The sequence below is a fragment of the Harpia harpyja genome, chromosome 16, assembly GCF_026419915.1.
Source record: "Harpia harpyja isolate bHarHar1 chromosome 16, bHarHar1 primary haplotype, whole genome shotgun sequence".
Lineage (NCBI taxonomy): Eukaryota > Metazoa > Chordata > Aves > Accipitriformes > Accipitridae > Harpia > Harpia harpyja.
Window position 1 is genome coordinate 21,083,515 of NC_068955.1, and position 21,504 is coordinate 21,105,018.

The 21,504-nt window shown below is 43.1% G+C and overlaps 2 protein-coding genes across 6 annotated transcripts in view; both read left to right on the plus strand.

Moving 5' to 3' along the window:
• The window catches only part of ZNF143 (zinc finger protein 143), a 48,408-nt gene extending 42,913 nt beyond the window's left edge, over nt 1-5,495 (plus strand). For all 3 annotated transcript variants that reach the window (XR_008238812.1, XR_008238814.1, XR_008238815.1), the window contains 2 exons: nt 48-145; nt 439-5,495. The gene's annotated coding sequence lies outside the window, so the exon portion shown is untranslated. The remainder of the gene's footprint in view (nt 1-47; nt 146-438) is intronic.
• On the plus strand, nt 64-19,562 carry WEE1 (WEE1 G2 checkpoint kinase). Of its 3 annotated transcripts, none has more exons than XM_052811804.1 (11): nt 64-145; nt 11,462-11,670; nt 12,180-12,246; nt 12,332-12,504; nt 13,432-13,553; nt 14,220-14,366; nt 14,804-14,899; nt 14,979-15,064; nt 15,197-15,367; nt 15,457-15,602; nt 18,089-19,476. In XM_052811804.1, exons 2-11 carry the CDS (start codon nt 11,528-11,530, stop codon nt 18,237-18,239), a joined length of 1,302 nt encoding a protein of 433 aa, XP_052667764.1. In that variant the 5' UTR covers nt 64-145; nt 11,462-11,527; the 3' UTR covers nt 18,240-19,476. The 3 variants fall into 3 exon arrangements, with proteins under 3 accessions (XP_052667764.1, XP_052667761.1, XP_052667762.1); XM_052811801.1 differs by lacking the exon at nt 64-145 and adding an exon at nt 8,200-9,066 and having other exon boundaries at nt 18,089-19,562; XM_052811802.1 differs by lacking the exon at nt 64-145 and adding an exon at nt 11,066-11,158.
• Nucleotides 19,563-21,504: the final 1,942 nt, after the last annotated feature.

The following is a 21,504-nucleotide window of genomic DNA, read 5'->3' on the forward strand; positions in this document are numbered from 1 at the left end:
CATGAATGTTCAAGGTTTTTTTTTTTCTTAAATTTCATTGCTAATAGTTTCCGGAAACAGTGGCTGGAACGGTGGCTTTGACTTAGCAAAGAGATAACTTCAGTTCTTCTCATTTCCCAGGACATTTTCTGACCGCTGTACAAATGTGAGTATTCTTTCATATTAGTTGGTTTGCTGCAAGGCATTCAGAACTAGCTTAGTCAGGAAAAGGTGCAGTATTTTGAAAATTATTTCTGTTACTGGTGTCTTACCAGTTATTCTTGCAAAACTCCCAAGTCCAAGGTTGTCCTTCCATGTTGTGCTAGCTACCCCTATAAAGGAAAACATACTGAATAAATAAGCCGAACTGACTTAGACTGCTTAGTGTTTACAGAGAAGCTGAGGTGATTATATGCTGCTTAGCTGTGAGGCCTGTATTCATAATAGACTTGTTTTCAGAGTGGAGAGACCTGTGCGATTTTCTACCCTGCTTCCATTCAGATTCAGACCGGAGTGGAAGGAGCTGTTTTGGTAAGCTGATGCTGCGTGTTGGTCTTGGAAGGACCTGTAGTGGAGATTAGACAGGACTAAATCCAGTTAGATAGGAATACTGGTGAAAAGAATTTCAGGAGGAGGAAACAAAGAATATGACAAAAAGGATTGGGTGTTTGGCAGTAGAAATCTCTATCCTTTCCCCATAGATTTTACTCCTCTTTTTGAAAGTTCTGTCTCAAAGGGAATGCTGTGGCAGACTAGAAGGAAATAATTTGTAAAAGAGGAATCCTATAAAGCAACTCAGTATATCACTTCCTCTTACAAACTGGCTCCCACATTTCCAGCATTCTCAGTCACAATTTTTCTTTCAGATCTGAATTACAGGCCTACACCAACTCCTCCCTTAAAGGAATAAACCCAAAATCTCTGTAGACTTTGCAGTCAACTTTTCACTTTTAAATGTTGCTACGGTTTTTCACCACTGTGGGCTTTGCTTTTCTTTACTGTAGTTCAGTGCCTCTCCTGATAGTAAAAGAGAGAGGCAATTATTTTCAGTGCTCCAGGCTGATGACCTATTGTGCCAGACACACTACGCATAACAATAGGACAGCTCTTTTTTACCTTAAAGAGCTAATGCCAAAGCACACATGAATAGGCTGGGGCTGGAAGACTGTGTTTTTATAAGAGTAAATCCTGAAGCCTGACAACAAAGTTGTAAACAGCCATAATCCCTGATGGTATAATTAATCTCAGCAACCCATCAGCTGACCGATACCAGAGATATTCAGGCAGTGTGGGAGAAAAGGCATGTGGTGTCTGCTTAGCACACGAGAAGGACAGAGCTGATAGTCCAGGTAAACAAAATGTCTGAGCTTGGAAGGCAGTTCTTCCTAAACTTTACTCTAGTTTCTAACCCTTGTAACACCTCAAATGCTGCTGGGAGTAATTTGTTTGACTGGGTGCTCTGGTTTCTGTGATGATCATGCAGTAGTACAATATGGAAAAATCACTGCATACTGTGTACTTCTGAGTGCAGAGTCAGGGAGCCTTCCCCAAGGACAGGAAGCTATTTAATCGGTATTTAGCCACCAGGAAAAGATGGTTCGGAGTAAGGATCTGATCAAGAGTGTTTCTGAATCTGGCAACTTCAGCACTACAGCTGTTGAGGTTAGTCAGATTGCACACCTTAGGCTGACCATAGCTTCTACTTACCAAGATGCATTAGTGTCCTATAACAGACCTATTCCAGTCACTCTTAGTTTGTTATTGAATGAAAGTAATTAAATGTTCTGTAAAATTTTCTGTGTAATTTTCAAATATAGCACAGATGAAATTTCAGTAATAGTTGGGTGGGAAGCAAACTGATTTTAATAAGCGTTAAGAGACTGGAAATGAAGGGTAACTTGTGTTCTGTTCAGCTATTACTTTACAGTTGTTTGGAACTTTAAAAATATATTTATTCAGCCTGCATCATTTTTGTCTTGAAAAAGAGAAATTAACACATGCCTTGTCTTTGCAGATGCATAAATTCAAACTCCAGCTGGTTGATGACAGTAAGGTACTCCTATTTTTTTTGCAAAGCAGTATATCTTTGAACACCAGATCCCCCCAAAAGTATTTTTTGCTCCATTGATAGAAACCTTGGACCCCTATGACAAGGGACCAAAAAATCAAGAGCCATTTTCAGTTCTTGTGTTGTAAATAGTACACTACACTCCAAATAAGGCATAGAAACAAGCATTTTTTCTGGTGTTATGTGTATTTTAAAATGCAGCTTAGGTGTTGCCAGCAGTTTGGCATTCCTTTGATGCTATTTTTCATTCTGCTAGAAAAGTTCACTTCGTCAAAGGAAAATAACAATCTAATTAGACCATCACCATTAGCAGTAAGTGGTTGACACCTAACCCTATCAGGAATGTGATACCAGACTTTTTCAGCTGAGGGTTATATTCAAAGCAGATTTTAATTATCCCAATAAACATAGAAGCTTGTATCAACAAGCAAGCATTTTTTGTCCTACACTCTCTGTGTATTTCTCTCTAATGGAGATGTGACCCCCTTAAATCCTATCCATCTCAGGTTCTGAAACAGTAAGAGATTTTATTTGGATTATTTTTGTTCCATTTAGATTATTTAAAGCATTTTACTCGGGGCATGGCAAAAATTTACACTTTCAGGGCACAAGTGATTGTGCGGAATTTTTTCTACAAAAAAAAAGTGTCTTATGTTACTGTCAAAATCCTAGCATTTGACTCTTGCCTTTGTTTAAATCCCTTACCAGCCTTCAGGTTGACTGGCTGCTGTGTTTTACTTATTTTTCTGCGGAGTTTTAGACTCTCCATCATGTTACTGCTTGATTCTGTAGTATTTTGCTGAGGGGCTTCTGAGCAGGTATCTTAGTGAGGCAAGACAAGGAAGAGACGCTGACTTCCTAACATCTGGCAAGTCTGCTGGCATAAGAGAAACTACCCCATGACTGTAGAAAGCTCATGGAGAAAGGACAATGTTCCAAAGCTACATCTCCAGTGGGCTTTTTGCTTTGGTGTAGAGCTAATTCAGATTTGAGTACAGGTTGTAATGACTGAAAAATCAAAGGACAAGAATGGTTTGTGGGACAGACAGGATTAGCTGCTATTTGTTTTTAAACAGGTATATTCAAGACAGTAAGAGACAGATGTTTGAATGTAGGTTCCTGAGGGTGGTGTTAGTGGGAAGAAGGTGGCTGAGCCTCTTGAAACTCTTACTAGGCTTTTATCTTTTTATCTGCATCTCTGAAAAATGTTTGCAGAATGTCTTACCTTAAGTGACATGCGTAAGAGATTACTAAAATGAATAGTAGTAAATTTGAAAAAAGGCTGAGTACCTCTTTTATGGTTTTGCATGTTCCCTGAAGGAGAAAAAGGAAGAAGGCTTGGGATACTGGTAAATTAGTAGTGACTAGTTTCTGTGCATTAGACATTTTGAGGTTTTTAATTGCAGATACAAAATCTTGACTTCTATTCTGATCATTTTAACTTCACTTCAGCACAGGAATGAGGCATTCTAATTGTACTTGTTTTCAGTCATAGCAATCATTCTGTCTCTTCAACTTTTAGGATGTTTTGGAGGAATTTCTGATCTGAATACAAATCTCAGGAACGGATTCTTTTGCCACTTTCTTTGTAAGCAGATATTTCAAGTGTTAAGAGGCAGACATACAGGCAAAAATGAAGACACTAAAAACTCTTAAGAGTGTGTGCTGTCATAGTCACAGAGAAACATTGAATTGTACATGACTGCTTGGCAAAACCTGTGCTTTTTTTAATGTACCTTGTACATTATAACTTCTGAGTATCTTCAGATCTTCCCTTAAATTCCCAGATTTTGGGCCCAGAAATTGCTCTTCACTTTGGGAAGCATCCTAGGTGCTGTCAAATTCCCCATTCTATTCTCCACCTTGTTCTCTTGCTCTTATTATTTACACTTCCTGAGTGAATACATCCTGGAGAAATGCTCTATCTGCATGCAGGCTATAGGCTAAAAAGAGTAAAAGCACTGGGAGCATCAACTACAGGCATGTCTTTGGACACAAAGTCCACCTTTGATGGAGAACCCATTCAACTCTGGACCTTGTAATAAATAAAAAGAGGTTGCCATCTAACAGCAGCTGTTAGCACAACCCCAGATAAAACAGTCTTTAAACTGTTCACCTTTAAGCTGTCAGTGGCCCAGAGACAACATCTCCCAGTTGGCTGGCACAGTACCACTGAGACCTGTTAGCCTTGTATATGCCAAGCCTTCTGTGAACACTGGAATGCCATCACTGGCACTGGTGACAAGCATGCTAGTCCCTAGGTACCTGCTGGAACCCAAGAGAAAAGCCGGGAATAGCACAGATCTGTCCCTGCTCTCAGTTCTCCAGCGACAGCCCTGGCACAGGTGGCTGTAGTGTTTCTATTTTTCATATAAGCAACTTAACCTTCCTCCTCTTCTGCTTTTTCACTCCATTTACCCTTCTCATAATAAGAGGAACTCATTATAGTTTCACGACTGTGCTGGCTGATGTGGAATGGGTTTCATACAGTTTTTGGCAGAACTCTTCCAATTTGATCAAAGTGGTTTTGGGGGACTGCAGATGAACTTATAAGTGCAGGAAATCCTGACAAGATGGCAGTGTACTACCCACTTCTGTGGCAGTTTCTTCTGACAGCTAGACAAATTGGCCATTGTTGCATTTCTTTCCCATTCACCATTATTTGGGTTCCCCTGATACCCACAAAAGAGGGAACAATGGTTTCCCTTGAAAACTCCTAGTTAAAAGCAGCTGTTTGTCAGTAAGTGTGTGCTGCCCCAGATAAGTATTTCTGGTAGCAAAATCTTCAGTGCACCAGACTGATATACTTATTTTTTAATTTAAAAGCAAGTATTAAAAGAAAAAACCAAGCCAATTTTGCGAATATACCCTGAAAACCCTTAAACCGCTCAAATTGGTAGGAATATCAGTCAGGCACTGCCTGGATATCAGGTTACATGCTGTTACATCTATTTGGAGGATCAGGGCTTTAGTTTGCAAGAACTACAGAGGCTCAAAGATGCAGTTTAATCAGTTTCAGAGAATTTGGGATGAATTTGGCTGAGTATGGCGCAGTGGAAGCCTGCAGAGCTCATCCCTGCTCACTTCTGTTCCTCCTGTGATGATGTCCATTGCTAATGTGCTCTCTGCCTAAGGGAATTGGCTCTGCAGTGCTTTTTAGTCAGGCTGTTTATAGGCCTCCTAGTGCTAGTTATGTTATGGCGGACAGGATAGCAGAGTTGCCACACTCAGTCTGGGGGAAACTCATCTTCTCTTCAACACAACCGTTTATGGTCCTGTCAAACTACAGTAAAAGAACAACTGATGCAAATTTAGAACAGCACATATGTAGAGCCTATGAACGTGGTCCTTATATAGCAACTATGCATTTTGTTATAGTTACATATTTAATCAGTACTTCTCTTTCTTATTTGCTCTTGGTTTGGAAATAAACTTTCTTTTAAAACAATTATGTTACTGCTGTTTCTTTCTTTCTCTCTTCCTTTTTTCCTTTCCTCTCATATCTGTCTTCTCTTCAGAAATACTTCCTTCTCTGTACAAACTCTGAATTGTTCCATCTGATTTTGTCCCAATTAAACTGTTCCAGTGATTAGCAATTCATTACTTAAAGTCTATACAATAGGGCTTCTGAATTTCAGTTTGCCCCTTACCCTCACTAAATACCTGTGTCTGTAGACTCCAGAAAGCAATGCAGCACCAATTATATTTAGGTTGAGTTTGAGAAGGAGACTGCAGCTTCGACATTTCAGGGGGAGGGATTCATTGAAAGCTTAAATTGTTTAATCTTTTTTAAAGAAAAGGAAACATCGTATATGACTGAAGTAGGCCACAGCTAGTGGCTGGGATTTTTGAGTCACTTACTAGGAATTGCTTTGCATCTCCCTCTGTGGGCTATTAACTGAGAAAGAGATGGAGGTTGTATTTTTTAAATAGCCTTCTCTTACATCAACTGTTCTAAAACTTGAATGCTTCAGTTAGTATTTGCTACACAGTGCATTTCAGTTTTAAAAATGAGTATTTTTAATGGGACATTATTGTGATTAATCTAAATTAATTGCACACCAAGCATGTTTACAGCACTTGGCTTGATGTAGCTGTATCTCTGTAAATGCTGTCCAATCCCATTTTCATAGGTTATGTTGGCTACTTTCAGTGTTCTAAAACTAGTTTTCAGGAGGTTTCTATAATCTCAAAAATTGTGTTCTCGTGGCTCACCGCTGCTTGTCCTGAAAACAAGAACTGTCTTAAGCTTTCAGGCCATTGAAAGTGTGAGAAATATGTAGGGATGTGATATTTAAGCAGAAATGTTTCTATGTAGGCCTTACAAAAAAGAAAAGGGTAGCGACCCATGCATCTTGAGGTGACGGAGCTCTGAGCAAAACCGTTTCACTGCGCAGGCAGAGGGAGTCTGTGTGAGTATGGAGTTATATTGACGGCTGGTCCGCTTAGCCAAATTAATTTAAAATGCTCTTATGTTTGTACAGTGCCGGTGGCACAGGCAGTCGCCCACACACACGCTACAGGTTCAGTCCCTGCAGGGTACTGGTGAGAGCCCTTGGGGACAGTTGTGCCACCCTGCGTGGCAGCTCTTTGCTGAGAAACAGGTGTTTTCAGGCAGAAGAGGTTATAAAAAAGGAATCGCTAGCAGAAGTGGAGTATGGGCCACCAGCATCCCTATGGTGTTTCTTAGGTCCCAAAAGCACATGGGGCTTGGAGAGCAGCAGTTGTGCAAACAGCACTGGTGTGAAAAGGGGAGAAAAATGTATCCTGGTATTTTTGGTTTGGGCCTCAGTAGAAATCTGTCTAAAAATAATTACCTGCTGGACATACAGGTGTCCAGTTTCAGCAGGCAGCAGAAAAAGGCCTCTGAGCCCCACTGTTGACCACAGCCGTTCTTTCAGCAGCAGAAATGTCTGGGCCCTGGCTGCAGCCACGGGAGCTGGAACCATGTCCGAAGCTGCTTGTGAGGCTTCTGCCCACGGACATCGGAGACCAGCGACAGGAGGTGGGCAAACAACGGAAGCATGGTTAAGTACAAACTTCTGTTTTCTATTGACTGGGCCTTAGGTGTTTCAGTTCATTATCTTTGGAGCTTTCAGACTCACAGACAAGTGCTGCTCACTGTCGAAGTGTGCCATTTGCAGCAGATGAGGTTTTTGTCCCCCAGGCAAGGAGAGGTAGGTTTTGGGGAGGAGGCCGGGGGGGGGGGGGCATGGGCTGAGAGAAGAGGGGCTGTGCCACAGGGTCCCGGCATCCCGCATGCTCTCAGCTCTCAGGGAAGCAAAGCCCTGGCACTACCTGCAGGTCCAGGGAATGGCGTGCCTGCCCGGAGAGCCTGGGGAAGCAGAGAGAAACTCAACAGGGATGCACACCTGGCTTGCTTCGGGTTCTTTGGAGCTCCTGTGGCTGGAAAAACCTGCTTTATTTCAGGACCTTTGTTACCCAAGGGGTTAATTTTAAGGTGATTTGATGGAGGAGAGAGACTGGCAGGTTTATTTGTTCAGTTACATTTAATCAAGGTGGTACGAGATGGAAAACGAAGCCGAGAGGCAAAGTTGTGGCATCTGTAGGGAGATGGCCTGACCGTTAAATGGCATCCGCTGCAAAATCGCATCTGCCGTGCCCAGACTTTTTGATTAATTTAGAAATGTCTCGTAGGAGTTACCATTAACAGCATGGGGTGCTGTACTGGAGGCTCCTGTGTTTCTGACTGCGGTTCAAATCACATGCATAGAGGTATTTGGAACGTATTAATTTTTCAGCTTAGCTAAAAAAGGCCGCCTTTACCTGGCCTAAAAGGAGTTGTTACTGTTCTGGGGCACATGCGGTGGCCATGGCCGCGCGCTCCTCCAGCAACCAAACGGGAGCAAAGCAACCTTGCTGGGAGGCGGGGAGCTGCACCCTCGGCAGGACAGCGCGCCGCCCGCCTCAGCCGGGCTGGGCGGCGCGGGGTCCCCGCCCGTCCAACGCCCGCTGCCCGGGCGGTACCGGCCCGGCCCGGCCGTCCCCGGGGCTCCGCCGCCGCTGGGCGGGGCCGCGCCCCCGGGCTAAGATGGCGCCTCGCCCGCGCCCCAGCGGGCGGACGCGGACGTGTGGCCGCCTCGGGCCCGGTTTCGGGTGGCGAACCCCGCCCCGCCCCCTCCGCCCGCGGCGTTCGCGCCAAAGCGCGCCGTGACGCGGCCGTATGTAGGCCCGCCCCCGCCCTCCGTGTTTTCAAACCGAGTGGGCAGGCGTGATTGGCTGGCGTGCGCGCCACGTGACTAACGGTCGCGGGAAAGCCGCGGAGTCCGAACAGCGCGAGGCGAGCTGTGCCCGGGGGCAGAGCCGCGCGGAGCCGCCGCCGCCGCACCCAGGGGCGTAGCGCGCCGAGGGCACGCGGGGCAGTGCGGCGCAGCGACAGCGGGCGCGGCGCGGCCGGGTTCGGCCGTGAGAGAGGTGGTTCGCAGCGAGCCGCCATGAGCTTTCTCAGCCTGCAGCAGGCGGCGGCGGCGCCGCGGCGGGTCTCGGCCCGGCGGGTGGCCGCCCCGATCCGGCAGAAGCTGCTGTTCGTGAGCGGGCACAGCGACGAGGAGGATGAGGACGAGGAGGAGGAAGGCGGCAGCAGCGGCAACAGCACCGGCGAGGACTCGGCCTTCCAGGAGGCGGACTCGCCGCTCTCGGCGGCTCGCACCCCGGCGCGGGGCGACCCGCCCCTGCTGGAGGAGGAGGAGGAGGAGGAAGAGGAGGAGATGGAGCCCGCGGCGGCGCCGCTGCCGGAGGAGGGGGACTCGTGGGAGGAGGAGGGGTTCGGCTCCTCTCCGGTGAAGTCGCCCGGAGCCTACTTCATGGCCGGCTCCCCCTCGCCGCTGCCGTCTTACAAGGGCCGCCGCTACTGCGGCCGCTCCCCGCCGCACCCGGCTGCTAGCGGTTACCGCCTGCGGAGCGAGGAGCCCGGCTCGCCGCTGCCCGACTGCCCCGGCACGCCGCCTCACAAGACCTTCCGCAAGCTGCGCCTCTTCGACACGCCGCACACCCCCAAGGTGAGGCACCCGCCGCGCCGCGGGGCCCCCCCCTCACCGGCCCGCTGGGGGCGAGGGCGGAGGGAGGTGGGGGGTGCTGGGCCGGGCAGGGCTCGGCGGCCGACCCGCCCCCGGGGAGGGGGAAGGAGAGCCCGGGGGACCGCGGGAGGGTTGAATCGCGGGGGTTAGGGGGGCGGCGGGGGCCCGGGGCCGGGCGGGGTCGGCGCCCGCCCCGCGAGCCGCTTGCACCACCCCGCCTGCCCGCAACGGCAAGTTGGCGTCTGCCCCGAGACCTGCCCACAGCCCGTCCGTTACGGTTATGTAACCCGCGGGGGGCAACGCTCCGCCCGCCCGGCCGCTCGGGCTCCGCGCGCCGGTGGGCCCCGGGGGTGGGGCGGGAAGGGGCGGGCGGGCGCGCGCCGGCGCCGCCTGTCCGCCTGGCTCCCGCAGCGGCGCTGGAGGCCGCTCGCCCGCCCGCCCGCCCGCGGGGGCCCAGGGGGGCGCCTCTCGGTTCGCCCCGCAGCCCGGGCTGTCTGCCGAGGGGCCGCGGCCGGGGCGAACGGGGAAGCCAAAGTAGTACCGCGACCCCCCCACCCCCCAGTCGTGCGTGTTGTCCCGTAGGGTAGCTGGGGGCGTGGAACAATCCCCCCCCAATACATAAAATCTATATTTATAAATACACTTTTACATTTTAATATATCTTACTCATATATAAACACAGATGTACCCTGCTTTTGCTGTATTTTGTGGAAAAGGTTATTTAAAAGGTGAAAGTAGACTATTAAAATAAGTACTTCAGTGTCGTGTGGGCATCTGTACCGTTATAACCAGAAAGTTAAAGCTTGAACTGGAATCTGCTCCTGCGTGTCTGTTAGCAGGTCGGTGTGTCTTGTTCCGAGTGCTACTGTTGTTCTACCGTATGCCAGTGCAAGTTCAGTGTCTGCGCTCTTCTGCATCAAATGTAAAAGGCTATTTGAGTAGCTGATGCTGTTAAACTGATGGATTTGAAAGCTTAAAGGGATAGGTGGCTCTTAACTCTGTCAATAACAGACTTTTGGAAGGCATTTCAACTTTTGAACTCGACACTCGTGTAAAACACCGTATGGTGAATTTAAATCTAGTGATAATAGGCTTGCTTTCTTCGCTACTTTTCATATAGCCCTTTAGAAGTAAGCCAGGGATAATCCCCGGGGATAATCCCCCCAGGGTCTATAGGCTATAGATTGAAAACAACTGACTTAAGGTGTGAGGAAGGCAACCTTGTTAATTGGTTTTCTACAGCTTCCATCTCAAATGAGGTTTCACTGGTAGAAATCAGCGGTACGTTTGGAAATAGTAAAATTGGTGAGGATCTTGTACCGAGTCAGGAGCAGATGCTTTTGAGACGCGAGAGTCTTGTGGATTGTGACGCTAAGAACAAGGTCTTAACACTGCGGTTCAGTGGGATTCTTAAATTAGGTGCCCAAATTCTACCTGGGTTGTCTTGGAGAGGTTATCTTCGGAATCTAGAAGAATCAGTTGGTTAAGGTATCCAGTGGAAGTACTGAAATGTGTGTTGAGATGCACAAGTGACTTAAAGGTCTTCATCTAGTCCAGATTTGGGGAGTGCAGTTGAGATTCCCAAGTATTGAGCCTTCTTCCCTGTGGTGGTTCAGGCTTTAGTTAGGTCAATTCTTTATTTTGAAAGGTGTTGCTAGGATAAGGCAATACTCCTGCTTGTGATCCAGTAGGTCAGTGGCTGGCATCCTCACCAGGATGTAGGAGACTCAGGTGCCAACTTCCCTTCCTAACTGGGAGAGTTTATCATGTGCCTGGAAAAGCCTGGTCTGACAAATCACCACCCAAAAGATCTGTTTTGGATATTGAACTGACAGCGCAACAGTGCTGTCAATTCTTGAGCAATTTTTTTGTACGTTTATGAAGAGGCATCTGTGCATCAGTATTAAATCTTTTATTTGCTTATTTTTTTTGTTTGCCACCTAGATTTGTAGTCACCAAAGATAATTTCCTATGTCTGATCTCGTACGTGAAAATTATGGTGATACAGCACAGGATGGTCCATGAGTTTCATCTGTGTTTGTTTCATGGACAAAGAATTGTCCAAGAAGTACAGGTGATGACATGATTAAAGACTGAGAAACGCTGCTCTCATAATCTTTCCTGTCTTTTATAAATTATTTCAACATTCAGTGTTTCCTTTAACTGTTTTTGTGTGAAGTGTAAAGCCTAATAGTTTATCTGGAATTCTTTTTGATGGAAATGCAGGTATTTAAACAACTCATGCTAACTTTGATTAGACAATATTGTAATGACGGCATGATGGCTTTCAAGCATGACCTGACTGTATGTCTAAAGCAATGTTGAGGTTATAAGTGTCTTTTTTTTTTTTTTTTTTTTTTTTTTTTAATAAATACAGAGTTTGCTCTCTAAAGCACAAGGAGTAGGCTCCAGCTCAGTCAAACTTCGAGGGGGCTCTCTATTTATGAATGTTGGGAAATCAGAGAAGCAGGAAGAAGATATTAGACAAACACCTCACGTGAACATCAATCCCTTCACTCCAGATTCCATGTTCCTTCACAACTCTGAAGGAAAATGTCGTAGGAGGAAGAGAACGCACTGGAATGAGTGAGTAACTTTTATCTTCCTTTGTTAAGCTTATCTTTAGAACTACTTTTAGCTGCAAAAGTTTTGCTACAAATTGCTTCTAGGAAAGTATTTTTCCTTGCAAATCTGTTAGTGATGCATAATATAGTTCTTAAAGTATCTGCTTTGAGATGCATGATATTATGAAATAACCATTTAAGACTAATCTTTTGATTAGCATACTGAGAGGATAGACTAGGCTGTCCCCTACAGTCTTTTTACCTGACTGAATGAGCTGTGCACACAGTCTTTTCTTGAGGATGAAAAAACACATTAAACACTAGTATGAAACATGAAGAAAGAAATGACAAAGATATTAGCATGGTACCTTTATTTTATGAGTTTGTGTTTACAAATGTCTGGCATTCAATTAGTTAAACTAAGGTGGAATGGGAGAATTAGATCTTGGAAAAATCAACAGCTGCTAGACTTCAATTTTAAGTTTACTTAAGCCATATTACTTCTGCAAAAATAACTGCTGTGAATTTCAGCTCTTGTGGAGAGGACATGGAAGCAAGTGATGGAGAGCATGAAGATGAAACTATCAGACCTGCTAAGGTAATTAATCTTTTGAACCTGATACTAAAGTTTGGCAGTTTGTGTATCTGCGGATCTAAGTATTTTTCCTTTCTAATCTTTGCAGAGGATAACAATAACAGAAAGTAATATGAAGTCACGGTATGCAACTGAATTTCATGAGTTGGAGAAGATTGGATCAGGTGAATTTGGTTCTGTATTTAAATGTGTGAAGAGGCTTGATGGCTGTATTTATGCAATAAAGCGATCCAAGAAACCCTTAGCTGGCTCAGTGGATGAGTGAGTATTTCCTGCTCTTAAAAGTCACCTCTTGGTGCTTTTTCCTCCTATGTCTCTTCATATTGGTGTCTAGAGAAGGCATTTCAGAGAAAAGTATAAATATACATTAATTAAATGTAAAACAGGTACAATTTTGAAGTCGCTTTACATTTTTTTTTGGTTCTGAATACTGTGCAGTACAGGGGAGGAAAGGCTACTTGACCTTTCTCCTAGTGGACATTTGTCCCAGTGCTCTGTGGGAACAGATGGTTCTCATCTGGAAAGTAAGAATAACGCTTACTTGCATTAATGGCAGGAGGGACTATATGAATAAATTGCAGTGATGATCCTTTGAGTTATGAAAGGAAAGCAATATTCCCAACTAGGTCCTCATCCTTGATCAACTTGAGTGACGTGCAGATTAGTTAAGTCAGTTTTGGGGTATTTTTTGGCATTTGTGAATGAGCCTGCGATTCATGACTTTTTTCCCCCCACTGTTCTAATAAAACTCCACAAGTTGGAGTTGCTCAAAATTGCATACCAGACTCTCATACAAGTTAGGAATGTTGAGTTCAGTCATACTCCTGTTTTATGGTCATCATTAGTTTCTTCCTAAAGCTTCAGTGATGCTTCTCAAAGCTTGCTGCTGCTGCTAGTTGAAAAGTATGTAATGGAAGTGGCACCTCCTTCAAGAATTATCTGCAACAAAACCTGTTTTTTGATGTTCCGTATGCTTAGTCTTTTAATACAATGTAAATTATCTTAGCTGTTTGGATATAAATACAAATCCACCTTTGGGTGCCACAGAACTGAATGTGAAGATTTTAATTAGAGACCTGAGCTGGCAGAGAGGCATGATATTATAATAAGTGTTTCTATCAAGCTGAAATTGGACTAATTTCACCTCATAATATTCTTGCGTGCTGTTATTTTTTGGGACTGTAACAGGCAAAATGCTTTAAGAGAGGTCTATGCACATGCAGTTCTCGGACAGCATTCTCATGTAGTAAGATACTACTCTGCATGGGCAGAAGATGATCATATGCTTATACAGAATGAATATTGCAATGGTAAGTAGAGTTTATCGCTTGTTCTGAACTTGCTTTCAAAAAAAATCTAATTTTTGAAGATACGCAGGTCCCTCTACAAATCCCTAGACCTAGTTAGGGATTGATTACCCTACACATAGCTCATACCATCGTTGTCTCAAAGTTGTCTGATATTCCTTTCTGTTGGAAAAGGCATATCAGATATATGAAGCAAAAACTATACAAAACTGCAGACAAAGTCTTAAGTGTTCAAGAATATTGGAAGTACAGTGAGGCATTTGCAAGCAGCAAAACTGTTCTTTCTTCTGTACAATAGTGCAAGCTGGAATAGAGAAAATTACAAGAGAGTTTTCTTTAAAAAGAGAGGTGGACCTGATTTCTCAAGCTTTTTGCTATGGTTGATACACTACCAGAGTTTTGGAAGAGGGAGAGAGGTCTTCTCCCTTGGGTTGGTATCCTGTTAATTTGCACTGCAATTACAGCAGAAAAATAATTTTATTATATTACATGGCTATAAAGAGGCGATACAGCACTAGATTTTACACTTCTTATGTATCATCAGCAAGTTCTTGGTGATATATTCACTGTTAATTTCAGAAGCCAGTTATACTTACTTTTGGAAGCAAGTTTTCATTACTTTGTCAACTGATATAAAATAATTAGTTGTTTGCTTTAATGTTGTTTTAGGCGGCAGTTTAGCAGATGCTATAAGTGAAAATTACAGGAATATGCGTTATTTTACTGAACCAGAACTGAAGGACCTGCTACTTCAGGTGGCTCGAGGCTTAAAGTACATTCATTCAATGTCACTGGTGCACATGGATATCAAACCTAGTAAGTTTGTAAACTGCTTTACTCTGTATTGACAGAGTAAATACTCTGTATTAACAACTTCCTCAGTTAATTTAATCTGCTGTAGAAAAACGAGCTGTTAGCCACACCTTACTAACTGTAAATTCTTCACTGAAGTTCTAAATGGCAGTATGAGGATGTCAGTTGTAAAATTGGCTAGCAAACTTAAATTGTTACTGAGTTTATCTCGGGTCCTTTTTGTGTAATTGACTCTACTTGCGTAACACTTGGCTCCTCTCCCAGCAGAGGGGCCAGAGCGAGTAAGTTAGAGTTTCTTGCTCTATGAACTGGGTATGTATACAACTGAAACTTCTGTGTGGTTAAAGCAAACTGTAGTAAAACTAGATGAAGTAGAAATTGGACAGAAATAGCTGTTTGGGTTTTTTTGGTTTTTGTTTTTAAATTCTGCTTTTTTTCAGGTAATATTTTCATATCTAGGACGTCAGTCCCAAGTACAACTTCAGAAGAAGGTGATGATGATGACTGGTCGTCTGATAGAGTCATATTTAAAATAGGTGAGAAGCAGCACACTTGTGCTCAGAAGAATTGCATTGTCTATTTGTCTTCTGAAAAATAACTTTTTTCTTTTTGCAGGTGACCTTGGTCATGTAACTCGAGTATCTAGTCCGCAAGTGGAGGAAGGTGATAGCCGTTTTCTTGCAAATGAAGTCCTACAAGAGGTAACTGTTCAGTTTGTGGAAAATAGTGATGTTAGGTCTGTATGCTGCTTTCTTTTATGAGTTGCTATGCGTTAGATTTCCTCTTACGCTGGGTGGTATGTGTAGTAAATTTATTTTTCTTTATTTTTCAAGAACTACACTCATTTGCCAAAAGCAGATATTTTTGCTCTTGCTCTGACTGTTGTTTGTGCTGCTGGGGCTGAACCACTTCCAACTAATGGGGACCAATGGCACGAAATTCGACAAGGAAAACTACCTAGAATACCACAAGTGCTTTCTCAAGAATTGCTAGACTTACTAAAAGTAAGAACTCTTGTACTGGTGGCTCACTGATTAGTGTAACTTACTGTATTACTGGCCTTAACTAAATGCTTTATTTTCTTTTTTCCAAGGTTATGATTAATCCTGATCCAGAGAAAAGGCCTTCAGCTGTGGCACTAGTCAAGCATTCGGTGCTTCTCTCTGCTGCAAAAAAGAGCGCAGAGCAGCTCCGGATAGAACTGAATGCTGAAAAATTCAAAAACTCGCTCTTACAGAAGTAAGTAGTTCCTTGGGGTTCTTAAACATAACTTAAATTCCAGTGGGTTCTCATATGACAGTAGAGTGATGATAAAACAGGACTGTCCTTGTTTCTGCATGAGGTCTACAAATCTGTATGCGTGTACGTACCTGAGAGTACAAAGTGGGTTATGTAACTTTAAAAGGAACTTTCTTGATAGAAGGAACTTTTTGAACACTCCAAGGGAATCTCAACTACACTGTTAGAATTCAAAGCATACAAAACATTACAGTTTTTGAAAGATGTTTCAAGCATAGTGCGTACTTCTGTGACATGTGTAGTGTAACTTACGTCTATATTATTTGAGTCTGTGTTTTCCGAGGTCAATCTCTACATTGAAATGTTGGAAAACATGACTGAAATGAGCTGTTTTGAACTTAAATGAAATGGTACATCAGGAATGTTTTTGGACTAATTTGACACAGCAGTGTTATTAGGTTACCAGAGAATCATTTGTATCGGGAGGTCATCTTGTCCTACCCCTTGCTTAAACACTCAACTCTGAATTAAAGCTTTGAAGAAGAGATTCCCTTTAGGAAAGTGATTTCTGCTCAAATTTCAGAGAAAGAGCTAATAAGTTAAAAAGGAATCATCTGAACCTTTCACTGCAGTTAACTTTGGACGTGTTATGCATGATAGACAGACTTTTATGAGGGAATACAGAACACTGATTACTTTCTGACTGGCTTGTTTTGAATTAAGATGTTAACTTTGCGTTTGGAGTCTCTCCATTGCTATCTGCTTATCTTGCCATTGCTACAGTCTGAATGTAGCCAGGCTTGCCATTTTAGATGGTTATCTTTATAACGTTCTTATGAATTACACTGACTGCAGAAAGAATAATTTGACAGTTTGTGCAGGTTATTCAAGGACAGATTTGCTGAGGTAACTTGCTTGCTTCTATAAAGACAACGTATTTTTGTATCATGTGAAAAGGGAAGTTGGCAAAGCTAATATTTTGCGAAGACTGTGTCTGGCCTGGCAACAAGTAGGGTACATCCTTATAAAATAACGGTAAATCCAAGAATGATTTTAAAAGAACACTTATCCACAGTAATTTTTTTACGTTGTGTGGGATAGTGTTCCATAAAATAGTTCAGGTGGGTATTTTTGGTTCATTTTATTTTGTTTTTTTAATGCTCCTGCATTTGACCAATTTAAGATACCACTTGTGTATGTAATTTATCATCAGTGAAAGGAATTCTTCTAAGGAAACTCAGCTTTTTCTATTGTGTCATCTTTTTCAGAGGAAGGAATAATTCAAGATTAGACTTCTAGGGAAGAATGGAAGTGTATTGTAAAACTTATTTCCTGGTAATGGCATGGTGGGTGGGTGTGCACACGTGTGTGCACTTGTGACTGACATTCAATCTTCAGGGAAGATGTCTAAAAATTGATTGTGTTCTCTTGCAGTGAATGACACAGTGATAATGTGGGGGAGGATTAGATGGGGCACGGGTGTTTAATGAATAATACTTCGGTTTACAAGAATGGGATTAGCTTATTAAACTAAAACGTGTAACTTAAACCTAAATACACCTACACCTATATGCAGCAAGCTTGTAAAATTTGGTCTTGCTTTGGAGTCCAGATGTGAAGTGAGACTACAAACACTAGTTCTTAGGGTAGAGAACATTCTTTGAGGGAAGTTTGGGATAGGAAAAGAGTATGGGGGGAATCCTTACACTTAGCCATATGTCAGCATTTAAGGAAAGGAGAAAAGGGGTGTGTGGAGAAACCCTTGATAAAGATAACTTTGCTCTTTAGCGTGACTATTTCATAGTTTTAACCAGAGTTTTATTTAACTTTGTCCTCAGACTGAGTATTGGTAATTCTCTGAAACAGAATAGTTGACAGAATGTTGCACAGGGACAATGGCCTGTGCTACCTTCAGTGACTCGGCCTTGCAGTTTTGGCCTCAAATTTTTAAGTTGGGCAAAAAAGATTTAGATGGTGATAAGCTTTTGATGTGGGTATGCAAAAGGAAAAGGATGCTTCCCAAGTTGTCTGTTGCCAGTTGTGTTCATCTAAGTGTGTGTCTGTTTGGATCTTCCACAGAAGTTCAGTTGTGGCTGAATGCTTCATCTGGGCAAACCTCAGTAATTAGCTCTTCAGTGATTTATCATACGGCTTGTATGAGAAAGTAAACAGCATCCTACCGTGTTCTGGTAATTGAAGTGTTGAGCTGCTTATAAAAGGCTGGATTTCAAAATCTGAGTTGTGTGAATTTGTCATTTCCTTCCCTTGTTCAAAAGAAAGACCATCTAGACAAGTAATGAACATCCCGCTTCTGTCCTCTGGGTTGTAAACAGGTGGATGTCAATGATAATGGTCTTAGTATGACCTAAACTGATGGCAAGTCTTAAGTCCTGAACTGCTGCAATTCATCTGAAACACTCTTGCTGTGATACACCTGTAGTCCTGACTGATAGCATTGCTTAAGTGTGACTCTCAATGTCTTGCAGAGAGCTGAAGAAGGCACAGATGGCAAAGGCTGCAGCTGAGGAGCGAGCGCTGTTCACTGACAGAATGACAACTAGATCTACGACACAGAATAGGCCATCTCGACTCATTGGAAAGAAAATGAACCGCTCAGTTAGTCTTACTATATACTAACTATGAAGTCTGAAAGAACTACTGAGGATGGCTATAGCATCTCTGCTGGACTGAAGCCTAAGGAATTGAAGGAAGCATTCAATTCCTGGTTTCTTGTCCTGTCATTGATCAGTGTCACTAGTTTTACAGGAATTGCTTCTGGGTTTTTACTTGTACGATACGGCTGATAGCTGTATTAACCATTTGAGTTAACAGATTCGGTTACTGTCTCGTCTATAGAGGATCCTGGATGTTAATCCATAAGCCTTTCAGTTACACTGTTAGATGTTACATTGTCCCAGGGTTAACCACTATAGTGGTGTGCTGCTTTGTAGTGTTACGGCATTGTAATAAGAAGTAATATCCTGAACGATCTTTAAGAGGGAGGGAGGGGGCCTTGGTTTGATAGTTACTGTTTTTTTTGGAGCAGAGGGGAATAAATTTTGAAAGACAGGCTTTAAGGCCACCTACACTCAATGTACCTGATGTCAGGTAGACTTTTATTGTGAATTTTATTTGTATATTCAACTGGGAGCACTTTGTAGGCATTGCATAAACCACAGCTTAGAAACCTGTGGAATTAAGTGCCATGTGGAACTGCTGCTATTTTTAGTTTGTTGTCCTCGCTGTAAACTGTAGCATTAAAACAATCATTATTGTGTTAATAGGCTTCTTGTTAAAACAATTACGTGAATCAAATCTAAGCTGCATTTTAGTGAAGGCAGCAGTTTTCTCAAAGCTAGTGCATTGTGAAATAATGCACCAATTTAATATTTGGACTCTGTATTAGTGTAGTGCAATTGTTAATGTCTTGGCTATTGATGTTTTGTAATTCTTTCTAATAAGGTTCTCTAAATGTTGGTATTCTCTTCAGTTGTCCATTCTTGAGGCTATTGTATATTTTTTTTTTAATGTTGGAGTACTTGTAAATAATTGTTTAGTGTAAGTGTTCAGGTTGTTCTTCATTGTTATGTACATAATTTTGATCGTGCTTATAGTATACTATACTGAAACTGCAGTCTGAGTTGGCAACAGACAAAGCTTAACTATTCAGTTTTAAGTTCCAAAATGAACATAATGTGGTCGTCAGAACCTGTACTGATGTTGAACCTAGGCTGACAGATGTTGCTAAAAAATAGAACTGTTCTAATTACTGGCTTGTCTCTTCATTAATTTTAGTTTAAACAATGTTTCCCATTTGTGCTCTATTTGTTCTTACTAGTGTTGAGTTTGAATATTAAAGTTAAAAGTTTTGTTTGATATTGTCTAACACTTATTTAACTCTATAGTTGTGGAAATAAATATTGAGTCAGGAAGACACTATGGCAAAACCTGATGAGATCTACTTCCTGCTCCTGTGTAATGCTTGTGGTTCCCTCATGAGAGTGGGACTGAGGTAACATACTTGCTGATAGTTATGTTAGGAGAGAAGCACCACAGTCTGTGCGTTAGTACCTATAGCAGTGTGTCTCTACATCTTCAGAAATGGTACTGCATGTTGGAAAGGTGAAGCCCCTGGAAGATTTGAAGTGGAACCCATGACTGTGAAGATGAAGGACTAGATGAAACTGTGTGAAGAAAGACCTGGGTCTGAGGTAAGGAGGAAAACTTATGAATTGCTGAGAATGGGAAGAGAACTGCTTATTTAGACGTTGGGAAGAAAACAGTGGGAGGAGTTGGAATAGTCTAGGGAACACAATATCAGCATGTGCTGTGGCATGGAGCAAAATATTTATGCACTTGTATTCTACCTCATGAAGAGATACAGTAAAATTATTAAAGGCTTAATAGGTTAGTCTGTTGGGGAAGCTTTGACATTGCTGTATTAGAGTCACAGGTGACTATCAGAGAAGCTGTATGTGAATCGAATGGACTATCATAAGATTTAACTTTGTAATTAGCAAATGAAAACTGCTAAGTGTTTTTATTTATAAGAGGTCTCAGTGCTATTCATATGTGGCAGTGAAATTCAGAGGCTTGGTTTAGGTATCTTTATTATCTGAATATGCAGTTCTCATCAGTAAAAACTGATAGATTGGAATACCTTTTAAGTTTTTACTTTGTATGATAGTCCTGTCTTGTTTGTGAGAGAACTTGGAATATCTCATATGGTTTTGTTGCAGCATTTTAATGTTCATCTACACTAAATGAGACCTCTCTTAAAGCATACTTCTAAATGGTTATAAATATCAGTTGGTGGGGATCAACAAACTTAATAAGCCTTTCTTCCCCTATAGTGTAAATAAATTTGATGTACCTATGATGATGTGCTCTTGCGTCACTTATTTTCAGAGGCTTGTAACATCAGTACATGTATTGCTGCACAAACAAGCTGTACGCAGTAGCTATGTATGCTTGTAGAGGTGTACTCTTCACTGGGTAAAAAACTGGATGGCTGGGCCCAAAGAGTGGTGGTGAATGGAGTTAAATCCAGTTGGTGGCTGGTCACAAGTGGTGTTCCCCAGGGCTCAGTTTTGGGGCCAGTTCTGTTTAATATGTTTATCAGTGATCTGGATGAGGGGACCGAGTGCACCCTCAGTAAGTTTGCAGGTGACACCAAGTTGGGCAGGGGTGTTGATCTGCTGGAGGGTAGGAAGGCTCTGCAGAGGGATCTGGACAGGCCGAGGCCAATTGTATGAGGTTCAACAAGGCCAAGTGCCGGGTCCTGCACTTGGGTCACAACAACCCCATGCAGCACTACAGGCTTGGGGAAGAGTGGCTGGAAAGCTGTCTGGCGGAAAAGGATCTGGGGCTGTGGGTCAACAGCTGGCTGAGTATGAGCCAGCAGTGTGCCCAGGTGGCCAAGAAGGCCAACGGCATCCTGGCCTGTATCAGAGATGGTGTGGCCAGCAGGAGCAGGGAGGGGATCGTGCCCCTGTACTCGGCACTGGTGAGGCCGAGTACTTGAGTACTGTGTTCAGTTTTGGGTCCCTCATGACAAGAAAGACATTGAGGTGCTGGAATGTGTCCAAAGAAGGGCAATGAAGCTGGTGAAGGGTCTAGAGCACAAGTCTTGTGAGAAGCAGCTGAGGGAACTGGGGTTGTTTAGTCTGGAGAAAAGGAGGCTGAGGGGAGACCTTATTGCTCTCTACAACTGCCCGAAAGGAGGTTGTAGCGAGGTGGGTGTCAGTCTCTTATATCAAGTAACAAGTGATAGGACAAGAAGAAACAGCCTTTAGTTGCAGCAGGGGAGGTTTAGGTTGGATATTAGGAAAAAATTCTTGACCAAAAGGGTTGTTGAGCATTGGAACAGGCTGCTCAGGGAAGTGGTTGAGTCTCCATCCCT